The 14590-nt window shown below is 41.7% G+C and overlaps 2 protein-coding genes across 4 annotated transcripts; one reads left to right on the top strand and one right to left on the bottom strand.

The window, feature by feature from the left end:
* Positions 1-225: 225 nt before the first annotated feature.
* On the bottom strand, positions 226-4471 carry LOC122627803 (oocyte zinc finger protein XlCOF6-like). Of its 3 annotated transcripts, none has more exons than XM_043809353.1 (4): positions 4032-4471; positions 3776-3943; positions 1462-3705; positions 226-793 (listed from the first exon to the last, which is right to left on the bottom strand). In XM_043809353.1, exons 1-4 carry the CDS (start codon positions 4182-4184, stop codon positions 695-697), a joined length of 2664 nt encoding a protein of 887 aa, XP_043665288.1. In that variant the 5' UTR covers positions 4185-4471; the 3' UTR covers positions 226-694. The 3 variants fall into 3 exon arrangements, with proteins under 3 accessions (XP_043665288.1, XP_043665289.1, XP_043665290.1); XM_043809354.1 differs by having other exon boundaries at positions 3782-3943; XM_043809355.1 differs by lacking the exon at positions 226-793 and having other exon boundaries at positions 844-3705.
* A 322-nt stretch (positions 4472-4793) lies between these two features.
* LOC122627821 (probable citrate synthase 2, mitochondrial) lies at positions 4794-13956 on the top strand. Its single transcript, XM_043809394.1, has 4 exons — positions 4794-4933; positions 11248-11415; positions 11497-12420; positions 12519-13956. Exons 1-4 carry the CDS (start codon positions 4889-4891, stop codon positions 12780-12782), a joined length of 1401 nt encoding a protein of 466 aa, XP_043665329.1. The 5' UTR covers positions 4794-4888; the 3' UTR covers positions 12783-13956.
* The last annotated feature ends 634 nt before the right edge of the window (positions 13957-14590 follow it).

Here is a 14590-nt window from a genome sequence, read left to right as displayed (position 1 = left end):
TCTCGTCTTTCCCTTTTTTAACTCGAAAGAATATACGGTATATGATTCGCCGCTTATTTAAACAATAACGTTATTATCCACGGAATGACCGATCGATCGGTATTACGATACGACCGGTGAGTGTTTTTTTATTTCATATACTTTAGCTCGAAATAAAAATATCAAGAGAAAGTTACAAGTTTTCACATGGCTCGAAAAAAATATATATAAGTAATAACGAATTAATAAATTTAATCGAAATATTTGATTGCTCTTTATTGTATACATATATGATCCATATTGAATTATCGTAATTGTACGAATTTGTATGTACGTGTAAAGCGAGAAGCGATCTTCCACGTCGAACGTCTTTTGTCCTTTTAGCGTATATCCTATACGTATCGAAAACACAATTTAATAGTTAATAGGTATTGAGGCGAACCGAAATTGTTTACGGCGGTTGGAATCGACAAAACCACGCATTGAGAAGCATTCTCTCGATGCGTTTCTCATGAAAACCCTTACGGTTTCGTACATTCGTGCGTGACATGTCGCATCAAACGTACCCCCTCCTTCCTTCTTCGTCGCACACACGACGATATCTCTTTCTTTTGCATACGTACGATAGGAACGGACCGATATACGTCGGAAGTCTTATCGAAAGTCTCTTAATAACGCCTTTGTTGTTACTTCTCGCTTTTATGCGTACGTACGGTTAACTTCGGTAATAAAGTACGCGGTTAGAGTTTCCTCCGCGCTCAACATATAATCGATATGTGCCATCGTGAAAGCTGCAGATCGGAAAGGCGATTTTCCATGATAAAAGATAAAAAGAATCGATAAACGCAAAGTCGTATAACTTCTCAATTATACAATGTGAAATTTGTTGTCGAATCGTCGAATCGTCGAATTAATTACAATCACCGAATATCTATTTACAACGAATTAATTCGATATAAGAAACAAAATCTGCGAGACCGCTCAACGATACTTGTAACAGATAAAGTCACTTTGAGAGTAACGTATGTGGATAACTCGTAAAACGGGATTCGAATTTTAATAAAAATATCGATCGAAGCGAACGTTCCTTATCCGTAATAGATGCATCATCTTCTTTCCCTGTAGGAAATATTCCTTCTATTCGCCAATTTGGCATTACGCCGATGATACATGTTACGCGTTTCGTTCCAACGTAAAATTACATCGAACGTTCTAAATTCGTTCATCCTCGTAAATGAAAAATATAATTCTACGTCGCGTACCCCCATTAACCCGATAACGATACGGTATAATCCGCGTAGGGATCCGCAAAAAAGAAAAAAAAAATTGTTAATATTTCTCTATCATAGCACGCGTTCGACATATACGACGTATCTTAACGCTTTACAAGGGGACTTGTTAAAAATTGTCATGTATCACAGAAGGGTTCTGGTTAGCTTTCCTTTCTTTCTCCTTGCAATTTGATCTTTAAGAGTAAAATACTTGTCCGATGATAGCGATGTTTCTTACTGCCGATGCTACGTCTGGAATATCCGGACTAGGATGTACATGCAACGAAGACGTACCGACTACGGCCGCAGCTGCGGCGGCAGCAGCATGCGCGTTCATCCTTTGAACGCTGTCCATATAACTTTTATTCGCTTGAGAACTTAAACTACCACCGATATTACTTAAATGAGATTGCGGCAGCGTTGAAACAATAGGAGCAATAACCGGCGTGCTCGCGCAGACATTTCCCTGAGGTTGTCCGTAATCTTGCGTATTTGGAGTCGGCGTGGCTTGATAATTATTGTACTGGGCTTTACATTTCTTTTCGTGAACGAACAAGCTCCCGGAATGGCTGTAAGCCGTGCCACATATTTTGCACGCATACGGTTTCTCCCCCGTATGGGTGAATCTATGTTCCTTCAAGTATTTTAATCTTCTGAAAGACTTGCCGCAAGTTTTGCAGTGATAATTGGCTTCGCCGGTATGCGTAGTGATGTGCGCCTTGAGAGTGCAAGATTTAGCAAAAGCAGCGCTACAAAAGTGGCAGACGAATGGCCTGTCGCCGGTGTGCGTTCTCTCATGATTAATACAATTTGAATTTGACGTAAATCCTCGTCCGCAATACTTACAAACATGAGGCTTGTATCCTGTATGGGTTCTCATGTGAAACATAAGACCTGTATTTTGTCTGAAAGTTTTGCTACAAATATGACACAAAAACCTTTTGAAATTCGAATCTTGTTGTTCTTTCGTACGTTCGTGTATTCGCATATGCCTTTGTAACTTGATTTCCTTTTCAAAGGTTTTATTGCATTCCATGCACGTAAAAATTTTCACCTTTTCGTTACTTTTCCGAGTTCCTTTACGCTTGACAGCACACCCACATTCCTTACCGCAGCTTGCACAATTTTCTTCTTGTACATCGTGAGCGTTGGTCTGATGTTTCAACAACGATTTCTTCGTGTCGTAAGATTTACCACAGATCTCGCAAGGGAAACCCTTCCCTTCGTTATCGGAATCTAATTCTTCTCTGATCCAACTGTTTATTAATTTAATGGCCGACTTGTCGTCCGGTGGTTTTTGAGGTATAGAACAATCTTTATCCTCGTCGTGTCCATATCTGTCTCTATGGCTCTTAAGTCTGTCCTGCCGAAAGAATTTCATGTTACAAACATTGCATACAAATTTCTTTTCGTCGTGCATCAACAGATGACGCTGAAGGGACCTTTCCGCGGAATAACATTTGTTGCAATGTTTGCAACGATAAAGTGGTACCTTGTCGAAAGAATCGGATTTATTGTCGCTATTAGAATCAGAACTGGACGTATAAAAATTATCGATTTTCTCCTCTGCGTCCGATACTTGTTTCGTTAAATTTTTTATCGGATCGTTGACGCCGCTATCGAACGCCTTTCTATCTTCTACATTTTTCTGATCTTGTACGGAAGGGACTAATCGATTATTAATCTCTAAAGATTGCACGCTGTTTTCCAGCTTTCTCCTATCCCTGATTTCTTTCAATATAGAAAATACTTCCTTAGGATTGACTCTTTTGTGAACATTCAAATGCCGTACCATAGTGTCGGTTTTCCTAAAACTTTTATTACATATTTTGCACGGTACCAAATTTGACTTTTGTTTCGACCTGTGATGTTTACCGTGTTGGAGTAATTTGTCGACGTGAAAGAATTGTTTCTCGCACTTTTCGCATTTGAGTTCCTTTTCGTCGTGAGTTAAAATATGCCTCTCCAAAGATTTCTTACTGGAATAAGATCTGTCACATCGAGGACATTCGAGATTTAATTCAGAATCCGCAACAGAAACTCTGGCTACCTTATTACACGCGCTTTCAGTATTTATAGGCCCGTCTTTTTCAGCAGCGTCGTGTTTCGCATTACCATTTTTCTTTATATACTGCCTTTGTCTTTCTTTGTGATTTCTCAAATTTTCCATCGAGGTAACTCTTTTGAACATCGTCAATCTTCTCGTACGATAAGCTTCTCTTTTGACGACAGATAACTCTTGCATCGACCGCTCAAACTTATTATCCATATCCGGCGATATCTCATTATCGGTCTTAGGATTATCGTTGAATTCATTTGATACTGGCACAGTACTTTTTAGAGACAGGGGAGAACTGTCGTTATTACAAACGACCAAGTCCTTGCGTAAAGAAGAACGACTGTCTGCTTCTTCCGTCAGAACTTGAAAACATTTGTCGGTTTGACAATATTGATCCTAGAAAAAATAATAACGAGGCATTAATTTAAAACCAACGTTCGGTCGACGCCAAAATAAGGACACGTACTTTTACCGTGGCATATCTCAAAGCGTTACCAGTCTTGATCGCTTTGCCATATAATTCTCTCAGCTTCGCATCCGCGCGTTGACATTGTTCCCTGAGTTCGTGGGCCGCGTTGACCCTCGAGATACATTTTATACAGATATGCTCCGGTAATCCGTCGTTCTCGAGAACCTGAAGCATCCTTAAAGATCTTTAGATACCATATAGACGCGTATCAATGGTATACGCGTAGACGAAAAATATAAAACAGAAGACTGACCTCGATACCTCCGCACAATCGTATCTTTTCCGACAAGTCGTGCACGCTCTTGTCTCTCGTCTCGTGCGCACTTTCGTTCGTGGAAAAGATGCGTTGATTATCGTTGCTCGACGAGAGACAAACGCGACATAAATAGTTACTTCGGTTTGTCATTATTTTCGATTGTATTTCCTACTGCCGGTTGTGTTTATCTTACCCCCCCCCCTCCCCTATTTGAAGTTTTCGAAAAATCTTTCGTCGAACACGTTTTCACGAAAAAGCCAAACTTTGACGTGATCTCATGGTCGAGTGATATACGCCATCATACGTGTATGCCCCCATTTTTTTTTACTTTTTTCTTCGTTTCGGTCTTTTTTGCTTTCTTTTTTCGCTCGAGTATGTCGGCAAGAGGCTATGATAAAAAAGCCTATGGTAATTTATAATTCAGGCCAATAAGAAAGATACACATAATAAATGTCCGTTAAAAGTCGAGCGTTTTCAAAAGATGAAAATTTGTAAACGAACCAGAAGGATTCGATCGAAAGTTAAACAGAGTTTATTAGAATCTCGTCGGTCAAAGAAGACGTTGCTGAAAGATAACGGTTTGAAAAAAAGAAGATTGAAATGAATTATAGAAGCTTGTGAAAATATCGTGAAAATTTCGAAAGAATTCGGGGTACTTTCCATTGCGTTATCGGTCGACGAGAAGGAGAAGACTAAGAACGCGTGCGCGAACTCGAATACTTAGCGGAAAGAGAAGAGAGAGACGAGTCGGTTGAGTTGAGCGGCAGAGCTCCGCGTGGTCAGTCGGTTGATTGGTCGGTCGATTTGTCGGTAAATTATTTAAGAGGATCTACGTCTTCAGGATAGAAAGGACGATGGCACTATTCCGTTTTAGTTCCAAGCGATGTCTCGAATTACAGGTAAGCGACGAATTATTATCTCTTTAGTTTTTGCACCGTATTACTGTGTAGAAAGCAGGAACAATCAGGAAGATTTGAATAATTCGCAAGAAACAGCGACACGTTTTCCATTTCGGTGCGAAATTCGAACGATCTGCGATAGGTATCGAGAGAGGATAGCATTCCCAAGCTTTCATCTTGTTTCGCGAGACCTACTTTGGCTTGTAATTTTCGCGGATCTCGCGTTTTCACGAAGAGGAGGTCGATCGATTCCGTCCCCTTTCTCTCTCTCTCTCTCTCTCTCTCTCTCTCTCTCTCTCTCTCTCTCTCTCTCTCTCTCTCTCTCTCCCTACCGATTCTCTCGATATGCCATCCTTTCACGGCACGGTACGTTCTTAAGGAGACTCGGATGTTCGAGGAGGGCGTTCGTTTTATCGACCGACATCACCTACCATTGTCGAGCATCGCGAACGACGAATATTACGATAATTCTCGACCTCCGTTTTACGATCCATCTTATCCTGCATCCACAAAGAGATGAAAATCTCACATTCGAAATCTCTACTTCTTCCTGGCTGGCTGTCTGTCCGTCTGTCTGCTGTTTGCTGTTATCTCTCTCTCTCGCTCTCTGTCTCTCTCCATCTCTCTCTCCATCTCTCTCTCCATCTCTCTCTCTCTCTCTCTCCCGCTGACGAAGAGCGTGAGAAAAGAAGCGTACCTATTGGAACGAGCTACTGGAAAGGGTGCCCCGTTATTCGACGGGCAAACGGCGGATGCACTCCAGTGTCGGAAAATACACGACGACGAGTCGAATTTTTCGCTGTACGATAAACACGATATAATAGGTAAATCGATTTTAGGTCGATTGTTTCCTGACATTTCTATATTTTAGGTATTCCGTTAGTGATACATCTAGCTTACCGACCAAGAGTTTACTCTTCGATCAATGTCATCTCTGGTTATGTAATAAAATTGTTGTGCCGACCGATCGGCAATATCTATCTTTTGGTCGTGGACAAATATTCTTTCTCCGTTTAAACGAGCGGACAAATGAACGGACTTGAGAATCTAAAAAAAAAAATCCTGTATTCTCTATGAAAAAGTAGCTATCGAGCACATCGAAAGGAAATTCTTGTTCGGTCTTTTTCGCGCTAAATTCTAGAGCAATACTCGCGCCTTCGTTCTGTCTTGCATCGACCATACGTAATACGACGAACATTCGAAGAAACATTCGAACCAATTTTATAATTATCACCGAGGAATGAAAAACCGAACGCGTTATCTAATCGATAGAATCGATTAGAGTTTCTTTCAGCTCTCATACGCGACAAGATGGAAGAATGTGGGGCATGAGGACTTCTTGATTCGTCTAAAAATACGAGACGCGTATCTCCGAAAATAGTGAAAAAATAGAGAAAAGCGATCGAGCTTTCTCGGATTCTTTTTTCCGAAGGAGAAAGATATAATTGACAATTAGGATTGGCGTTTGCTGCTTTTGAAGAATGTATCGTCGACGTGCGATCCTAGGTCCATCTCGGAATGGAATCTTTCGTTCCTCGTAGGGTTCGTTTCTGTTCGCTCGTTCGCGGTTGTTCTCTCGAGCCCAACCCTTTGTATATCGTTAAAATCGTCTAGATCTATTTTCTTGTTTTCTTCGGTCATCGGATTTACCTGTATTATTACATATTTTCGATGGAAAAGGAAAAAGAATAGTCGTGCCGCGAAGCGTTCGCTTAAAGCGCGCACGAGTTATTCGAGGATTCGCGGACAACAGAGACGTTCATTGAAGAAAATAAGTGATACGATGATAGTAGCGGTATGATAGAGAATGGCGATGTTTATTTTGCGAAGCGTGGGCTAAGTTTGGCGACATTTCGAGGTCAAAAATCTGACCCATTTTCTTGATCCACATTGGTCGTGACCCGTCCCTAGAAATCCTTGATAGCACCTGCCTTCGCATACCACCCTCGAGCACGATCCGCTTAGATCGGATCGTAGATATCTATCTGTTCCGATCTACGCGATATCTCGACCGATTTCACTTTTTTTCTCTTCTATTTCTGTTCGAAAAGTATTCAAAACAATTGTTTGCTGCGTAAAGAGTATTTAAAGGAAGCAGTTAGTTCAAAAAGTGTTTGAAGTAATTGGTATCGCATCCTACGGTTGTTGTTATCTAGCTGAATATATTTTTACTCCGTTCAAATGCGTTCCTGCACGAGCCGAGCAAGAGGAGGAGTTTAGCGAAAGAGTGATCGGGGAAAGGATGTCGGTCGAGCGAAACTATCCTTTCTCTCCTTTTATTTTATCCAAGTTCTCTGGCAAGATAGCATTCTTTCGCCCTCGTTATAAACGGCTCGGTCGTTACCTAACGTCGCGCATACAGGCATATGGCCTCCGAATCGCATAACGAATTATTTCAGTGTTGCGCTTCTTCCTTTTCTACTCGAAACCGTACTTTATTTTTAGTCGGGCCTCGTAAGTAGTTTCATTTTCGTCGAGCGTCGTCTACCAACCAAGGTGTGTAGACCTTGCTCTCGTCTTTAGATAGGATTATTTTTCTATACGCGTGTTTTTATATATAACTGTGTGTGCGCGCGCGTATTTTTTTTTTTTTACGTATATATCACGTTGTTTACGTTACGCGTAAACAGTTTGAATTTATTTCGGTCCACGTAAATCTGTCCTTGTCGCGTAGGTCCGATCAGTCATCAAGAAATTTAATCGCGCGTTTGGATCTCTAACTCTCTTCCTCGCATTGATACGCGTTGAGCATATATATTTCAGGACTAATAAAGAGCTCTCGAGACCGGACCGCCAACACCCTCCGTCGTTCGTTTTAACGCCGTTTGACGATTACATGACTCGAAATCAATTAGATAATTGCGATTCGCGGGTGTGCACCAACTGGCAATGCCCTTCACAAGCCGCTCTTTGTTACGTAATATGCGATACCAAGTGTTATCAGGCGCGCGCGTCGAGTGGTTTATCTTACTAATAATTAATCAAACATACGCACGCACGCACGCACGCACGCGCGCGCATAATATATACAATTGATCACACATGTCGTCGATGCGTGATAATTTGATTAAAAATGCGTCCGCACTCGAGCACATACGCTCGGAAACGATTTTCCCGAATCGAGGATTTAATGAAACAAGTACACATCTACTCTTGTTACTTCGTACCTACGACTCTCGAGTCGTTTACGTTTCGTTTTCGTGCCAGCGACAAGCCTGTGTCATTGTCTCCGTCATCGTTCGCCTTTCTTTCTACAAGAAACAAGTATAGATATAATATCTCGTTGGATTCGTCCACGGGGGGCATGCCCTATGTCTTACGCTCCAAGGACTATGATACGATAAAAAGGAACAAATAGATGCCGCTGAAACGCTGAACGGTGATGAAAGTCGGTACGCGTCTACGTTCGCGCGTACCAACGGGAGATATTCGAAACTGAAGAACCACGCGCGTATCTGGAAGAAACGTTTCCTCTCGCGTTGCAAGAAACTAGTGATCTTACGCCTGAAAAAGACTTATATCATTGATTACGCGTTCGTAATGTATCTAAGTATATCGTATAGATATATTACCGACGCTCCTATGGTATTTAACGCGTCATATTTTCGATAAATTATTGCCTCCGTTCCAGTGGAAAATATCGTTTCTAACTCGTCCAAGAATGAAACAAAAGATTCGCGTTCGCAATAATAACCAAGTGCGTACCTTCAATTTTAGGAACGTGGTTCGTTTAGTACGAGCACCTTTTTATGGGTAGGAGGAGAAAGAGAGCGACGAAGAGTATCCGACACGGCGCGGTTAAAAAAGTTACATACGGCGTCCAAATTACACGACGCGCATACCAGACGTACGAAGCTTAATCGAACTTTCCAAGAGGGAAAATCATTCCTTCGAATTTGACGTGCGCGTAAAGTAAGAACAATCCTCGATTGCTCGTCGATCGCTCTCGTCGATTAAGGAGAAACGTCGGGTTGCGCCTGGGCGAGAGATTGATGTTCGATGAAATGGTACCGCGGAAAATAGCACCAGCTCGATCGACGTAACGGGAAATGGTTACAATTTTTTAATTCCTTCGCTAAGATTTTTAATAGCGTTACAAAAGTATTGTTTCCGTCAAGAGACGGCGAAACGGCAGACGGCAGCAGATAAAAGTTCGTCGTTGTCTCGTGAATTATCGTAACTACGATACGACGAGACGCGAAGCATTTATAATCGACGAGCAAATAAGTTCTATATATAAGAAACGTATCGGATTGATAAATTTTTAATCGTTATCGTTTCGTTACCAATTGTCGTTCCACCATTATCGAGTTTAAAGCGTGAGACGAACCGTATCCGATAAGTTCTTCGATCGTTGTACCTGCCTCGGCGATAATTGTAGGTAGTAACGACAATGGCTGTCTCGTGTTACGCACTAAGCAGCCAATATATCTTTTTGCAAACGATCGACCACATGCCTTGACGCGTCTTCTCGATGCAACGACGAGAGAACAAAAGAATATGTTCTCATATGCCTATCGTTTCGTATCGTTGAGAACGAAATAATATTCTTTCCATAGGTTATGAAGTACATAGGTACTACGTTGATATATTTGCGTGTCCAATACTCGTTGTAACGTTAAATTACATAATACGATAAAACACGAGCGATTTTATCTTTAAGTCTATACTGGCCAAGTTCCAAAATCATCGTTTCTCTGAGAACAATGTTGCGACGGAGATTTAACGAAGCGATCGAAGACACGCTCGAATCTTGTATTTATCTCATCGATGAAATTCGTACGAAAAATTAATAAAAATCACTTCGAACAAGTAGAGACACTCGTTAACCCGAACCTCGATCGAGCTGTTGTTAAAAAAACGTAAAGAAAAGAGGATCGATCGATTGCAGGTTATACGTCGAATCAAAGTAATATTTATACGTAAAAATAATAATTCTTTTATAGAGTATGCTATCGAGCAAAAAGATAAGAGCGGTGCGTAAAAGGAGGAGTGTGATCTTTGGACAGGAATTTTTAAGAATCGAAAGGTGTAGATCGGCCGACATCTTTCTTATGCACGAATAACGACAGAGTTAACGTTAGTAAATCCAGCTCGTATTCGTCAGGTCGAGTTACGAACGATCAAGTTCGAATTTGAATTTCACGGAAGAACGGACGAACGGACGAACGAACGGACGGACGGACGGACGGACGGGCGGGCGGACGGACGAACGGGCGGGCGGACGGACGGACGGACGGACGGACGAGCGGACGGACGAGCGGACGGACGAACGAACGTACGAACGGACGAGGCAACGAAGAAACGACTGTCAACGTCACTCGAGTATCACGCGAGTGAGTAAAAATAGAGCCAATCGCGTTACTCGATGGCAAGCGACGATTTTTTCAACGATCGCCGGTATTACCACCGCCGCGAGGCAAAGCATGATAATGACCTCTAATGCGAGACCTCGTGATCTCGAGACGGGTCCCCATTTTATATCATACCGAACGATCCGATTCATGCACGCGATATGGACGTATCAGTAATGACCACGCGCTTCGTATTAAGATATTACGATCGCGCAAAGTTTTTACTTAAAATTATTTCGTTTTCGGTCAAAAAATGCAAAAGAAATTAATTAACGAATATATTATAGATATAGAATTGCTTTCTCGAAGAACGATGAAACGATAACCCGAATAAAGATCGTTGAACGAAAAGACGGATAGTTTATTTAGCAATAGGAAATCCTTTCGATGTAGAACGATCGCGCTGGAACGTGTTAATTAAAATGTCGTATCTCAAATCGTTACGTTGCTTCCTTCATTGCCTTCAACTTCGATAATTTAATATCTATGATTAATATTATATAAACGTCGCTTATCGATCTATCGAGCGTACGTAGAATATAAAGATTCGTTAATTCGAAAAAAGATGTACGCGCGTAATACGAGACGCGATAAGGAAATAGAGACGATTGAAAAAATCAACCGATGAACTTTATCGATTGATATTTCGCCCGTTCATTACTTAATATTCTCAAGAGAGCACATTAATCTCCGAGTAGAAATCTTGACGTAGCAGCGTGGAAGTTGGATCGTTCGCGTGTGAATCGTCTTATCCACTTTTGACGTATTGGCATTAACGGTGGGTTAATGTGTGTGTGTGTGTGTGTGTGTGTGCGCGCGCCTCCTCTTTTACGTAATTCATATATGCCATGTCAGTGGTTCGGCATTTATAGATATCTTGCGATCTTTGCGCATTTCTCACGTCTCGCGCATACCGGTCTTTATGGCGAAATTATCAATGTCCATTCTGTCTCGTTTCAGAAATTGACAAGCACGGTTACGAGCTCTGTGGTCTTTCGATCGTTAGCCGATGCTTCTACCGACCTTAAGAAAGTTTTATCCGAGAAGATACCCAAGGAGCAAGAACGCATCAAATCTTTTCGCAAGAGTTATGGCTCTACCAAAGTCGGAGATGTCACCGTCGATATGGTATTACGATAAGCTAATGCGATGACGACCAAAAAAATGCTAATATGTATTTATGCTAATATGATTTAACTCGATACGTAGATATACGGTGGGATGCGCGGTATCAAAGGATTAGTCTGGGAACCTTCCGTACTCGATCCCGAAGAAGGTATTAGATTTCGCGGTAAATCGATCCCCGAGTGCCAGAAGATCCTTCCGAAGGCTAGCGGAGGCGAGGAACCACTACCGGAAGGTCTTTTCTGGCTTCTGATAACCGGAGAGGTTCCAACGGAGAAACAAGTCCAAGCGATCTCGCAGGAATGGGCAGCGAGGGGTGCGCTACCGCCGCACGTGGTCAAGATCATGAACACTTTCCCAAAGAACCTGCATCCTATGACGCAGTTCTCAGCGGCTATCACTATATTGAACAGCGAGAGCGAATTCGTGAAAGCGTACAATAAAGGAGTCCACAAGACCAAGTACTGGGAATCGGTTTACGAGGATACGATGAATTTAATCGCCAAATTGCCCGCCGTTGCCGCTACGATATATCGAAACCTTTACAGAGGCGGCAACGGCCCGGGTGCCGTCGACCCCTCCAAAGACTGGGCGTGGAATTTCACAAACATGCTCAGTTACGACGATCCTCAATTCGTCGAGCTTATGAGGCTCTACCTCACCATCCATGCCGATCACGAGGGTGGAAACGTTTCGGCCCATACCACTCATTTGGTGGGCTCGGCCTTGTCCGACGCTTATCTGTCCTTGGCTGCGGGCATGAACGGCTTGGCCGGTCCGCTTCACGGTTTGGCGAACCAAGAGGTGTTGATATGGTTGGAAAAATTACGTTCCCAAGTAGGAGAGAATCCTAGCGACGAGAAGCTCAAAGACTTCATCTGGAATACCCTGAAGAGCGGCCAGGTGGTGCCTGGTTACGGTCACGCTGTACTCAGGAAAACCGATCCCAGATATACGTGTCAGAGGGAGTTCGCTTTGAAACATTTGCCGGACGATTCCCTCTTCAAGGTAATTTATCGATGTCATCTCTCAACAACCTTCATCTCAATTTTCGTATATCGGCCCACTTACGGTACTATACCCAATTGCTTTTTCTTTCTCCCCAGTTGGTCGCTCAAGTCTACAAGGTCGTACCTCCTATTCTTCTTGAAACCGGAAAAGTGAAGAATCCATGGCCAAACGTGGACGCTCATTCGGGTGTACTTTTGCAATACTACGGTATGAAGGAAATGAATTTTTACACCGTTCTCTTCGGTGTATCGCGCGCTTTAGGTGTCCTCTCATCCTTGGTTTGGTCTCGTGCTCTTGGCTTACCCATCGAAAGGCCCAAATCTTTGAGCACCGATCTACTGATGAAGGCCGTCAAATAAAATGGAGACCCGTGTTTGCGCGCAACGTTTCAGTATCATTAAAGCCACCTTAAGATCATATCTACCAACCACGACCATCGTTGATCTCTGCGAGAGCTCGGCGATGAAAATCGATCGATTCGACGAGTACGAGACAGTTTTAACTTCATTTTGATACGATTCCGAGGAAATCATTTTTAATCGCCGCCTGACGGATGGACGCGCCAAGTTACAAGGATTAAAAGCTACCGTAGGGGGAGGAACCGTTTTCTGTCTTGTAACGCGATGTCGCTCTTACGCGAAGACATCTTAGCCGCATTTGCGTAGTCGCGGCTTGCGTCTTTGCGTGATCCGAGCATCGTGAAAAACGTAGCTTGGTACGTAACAACTGCCGAATTAAAAAAAAAGAATATTAAAGATAGCAGTCTCTTGAGATAGTAGATAAGGTAAGGTGTAGATGTACATAGTTGCCGCTTGATATTCGCATGATAATGATCTAATAAAACCAGATACCGATTGTAAAGATAAAAGGCGGTAAATCCGATCGATTTCGAAGGATAATTAAGCGTTTCAGAACGGAAGAAATTATCAACGCAGATAACGTTGGATATAGCATAGTAAGCGCATAGCGCTTACTGTTAAAAGAACATGATCGTCGTCGTCGGCATCGCCCGATAATTCAATGAACACTGCCCAAAATTACGCGCGTTTTTATTTTTTAGAATCTATAATACACCTCTCGATCGATATAGACGTAAATTCTTTTCCTCACATTTCAAAGGATAATAAAAACGATATTGGTTGGTATATTAGTTAGCGCCAATGCCAAATATGTATGTACACGGTGCTACATATCGTTACGATGTTTTACAATTAGATGCACATATTATTTCACTTGCTCAGGAAGTTTACGTATGTCACGATTCCCACTACCTAATAGTCTCCGTAACAGAAAACACTTACAAGGCTAACTAAATACTTAATTAAATATCCTTCAAAGTGCTTACCATAGCACAGGTTGTTGGTTTTAGATTTTCTCAAACATACTAATAAAACGATTCGGTCTTATACCGAGCCGGTACGAGATACGCGTAAATTAAGGATGACCAGTGGTAGATCCACTGTTATGAGGATGTATGAGTGTGCGATTCTTTATTTATAACAAACTTGAAAATAAATAGATATTTAAAAATAATATGTGATATACGCGATCATTTCTTAATACCTAATCTGATAAATGCACAACTATATGTGCGTCCACCCTTAAAGGAGTATCGATTATTGATATCGATTATATCAAACTCTTTCGTTTCATATACGATAGACGGGAAATTAAGAAAATCCTAATGTTTCTTTGCGTTTTCCTTTAAAATACATTTTATTCGCTATTTGCTATTTATATAACATCACGGCGCAGAACGTAACAATCTAAGATAATGAATTACCGATAAGTGCAACTTCATTGTAGTCCTCATTATCTCTAACTTATGTGGTTTAACGTAGAGATTTCGTTACAACTTTAAAGCACACGTACTTTTACCATACGGATCGTTGATTTTCATGTCAATATTTTTAAAAAGCAATACTATCGGAACAAAAATAGATCGTCACTTGTACGTGTAGTATCAAAAAAGAGGAAGACGGATAGAAGAGATCTAACGATTTCGTGTGATTTTAAACAACGTCGCAGGATTGGTTGGCCTGCTTTCTTTATTAAATTGAACATAATATATTTCTCTCTCTCTCTCTCTCTATATATATATATATATATGTAGATATATATATATACACACACACACTACATACACACATATACACGTATCACGCAC

Source organism: Vespula pensylvanica, chromosome 3 (genome assembly GCF_014466175.1).
Source record: "Vespula pensylvanica isolate Volc-1 chromosome 3, ASM1446617v1, whole genome shotgun sequence".
NCBI lineage: Eukaryota > Metazoa > Arthropoda > Insecta > Hymenoptera > Vespidae > Vespula > Vespula pensylvanica.
Note: the sequence above shows the minus strand (reverse complement) of the source record. Positions and strands in the feature narration are given on the sequence as shown.

Bases quoted from the DNA above. Each gene is read 5' to 3' on its own strand.
- LOC122627803 (XM_043809353.1), bottom strand. From the start codon at position 4,184: ATGACAAACCGAAGTAACTATTTATGTCGCGTTTGTCTCTCGTCGAGC. The intron at 3,706-3,775 runs GTACGTGTCCTT...TATTTTTTCTAG, and splicing joins TGAGATATGCCACGGTAAAA to GATCAATATTGTCAAACCGA. The intron at 794-1,461 runs GTATTTTACTCT...CTTTTATCATGG, and splicing joins ACATCGCTATCATCGGACAA to AAAATCGCCTTTCCGATCTG.
- LOC122627821 (XM_043809394.1), top strand. From the start codon at position 4,889: ATGGCACTATTCCGTTTTAGTTCCAAGCGATGTCTCGAATTACAG. The intron at 4,934-11,247 runs GTAAGCGACGAA...GTCTCGTTTCAG, and splicing joins AGCGATGTCTCGAATTACAG to AAATTGACAAGCACGGTTAC. The intron at 11,416-11,496 runs GTATTACGATAA...CTCGATACGTAG, and splicing joins GAGATGTCACCGTCGATATG to ATATACGGTGGGATGCGCGG.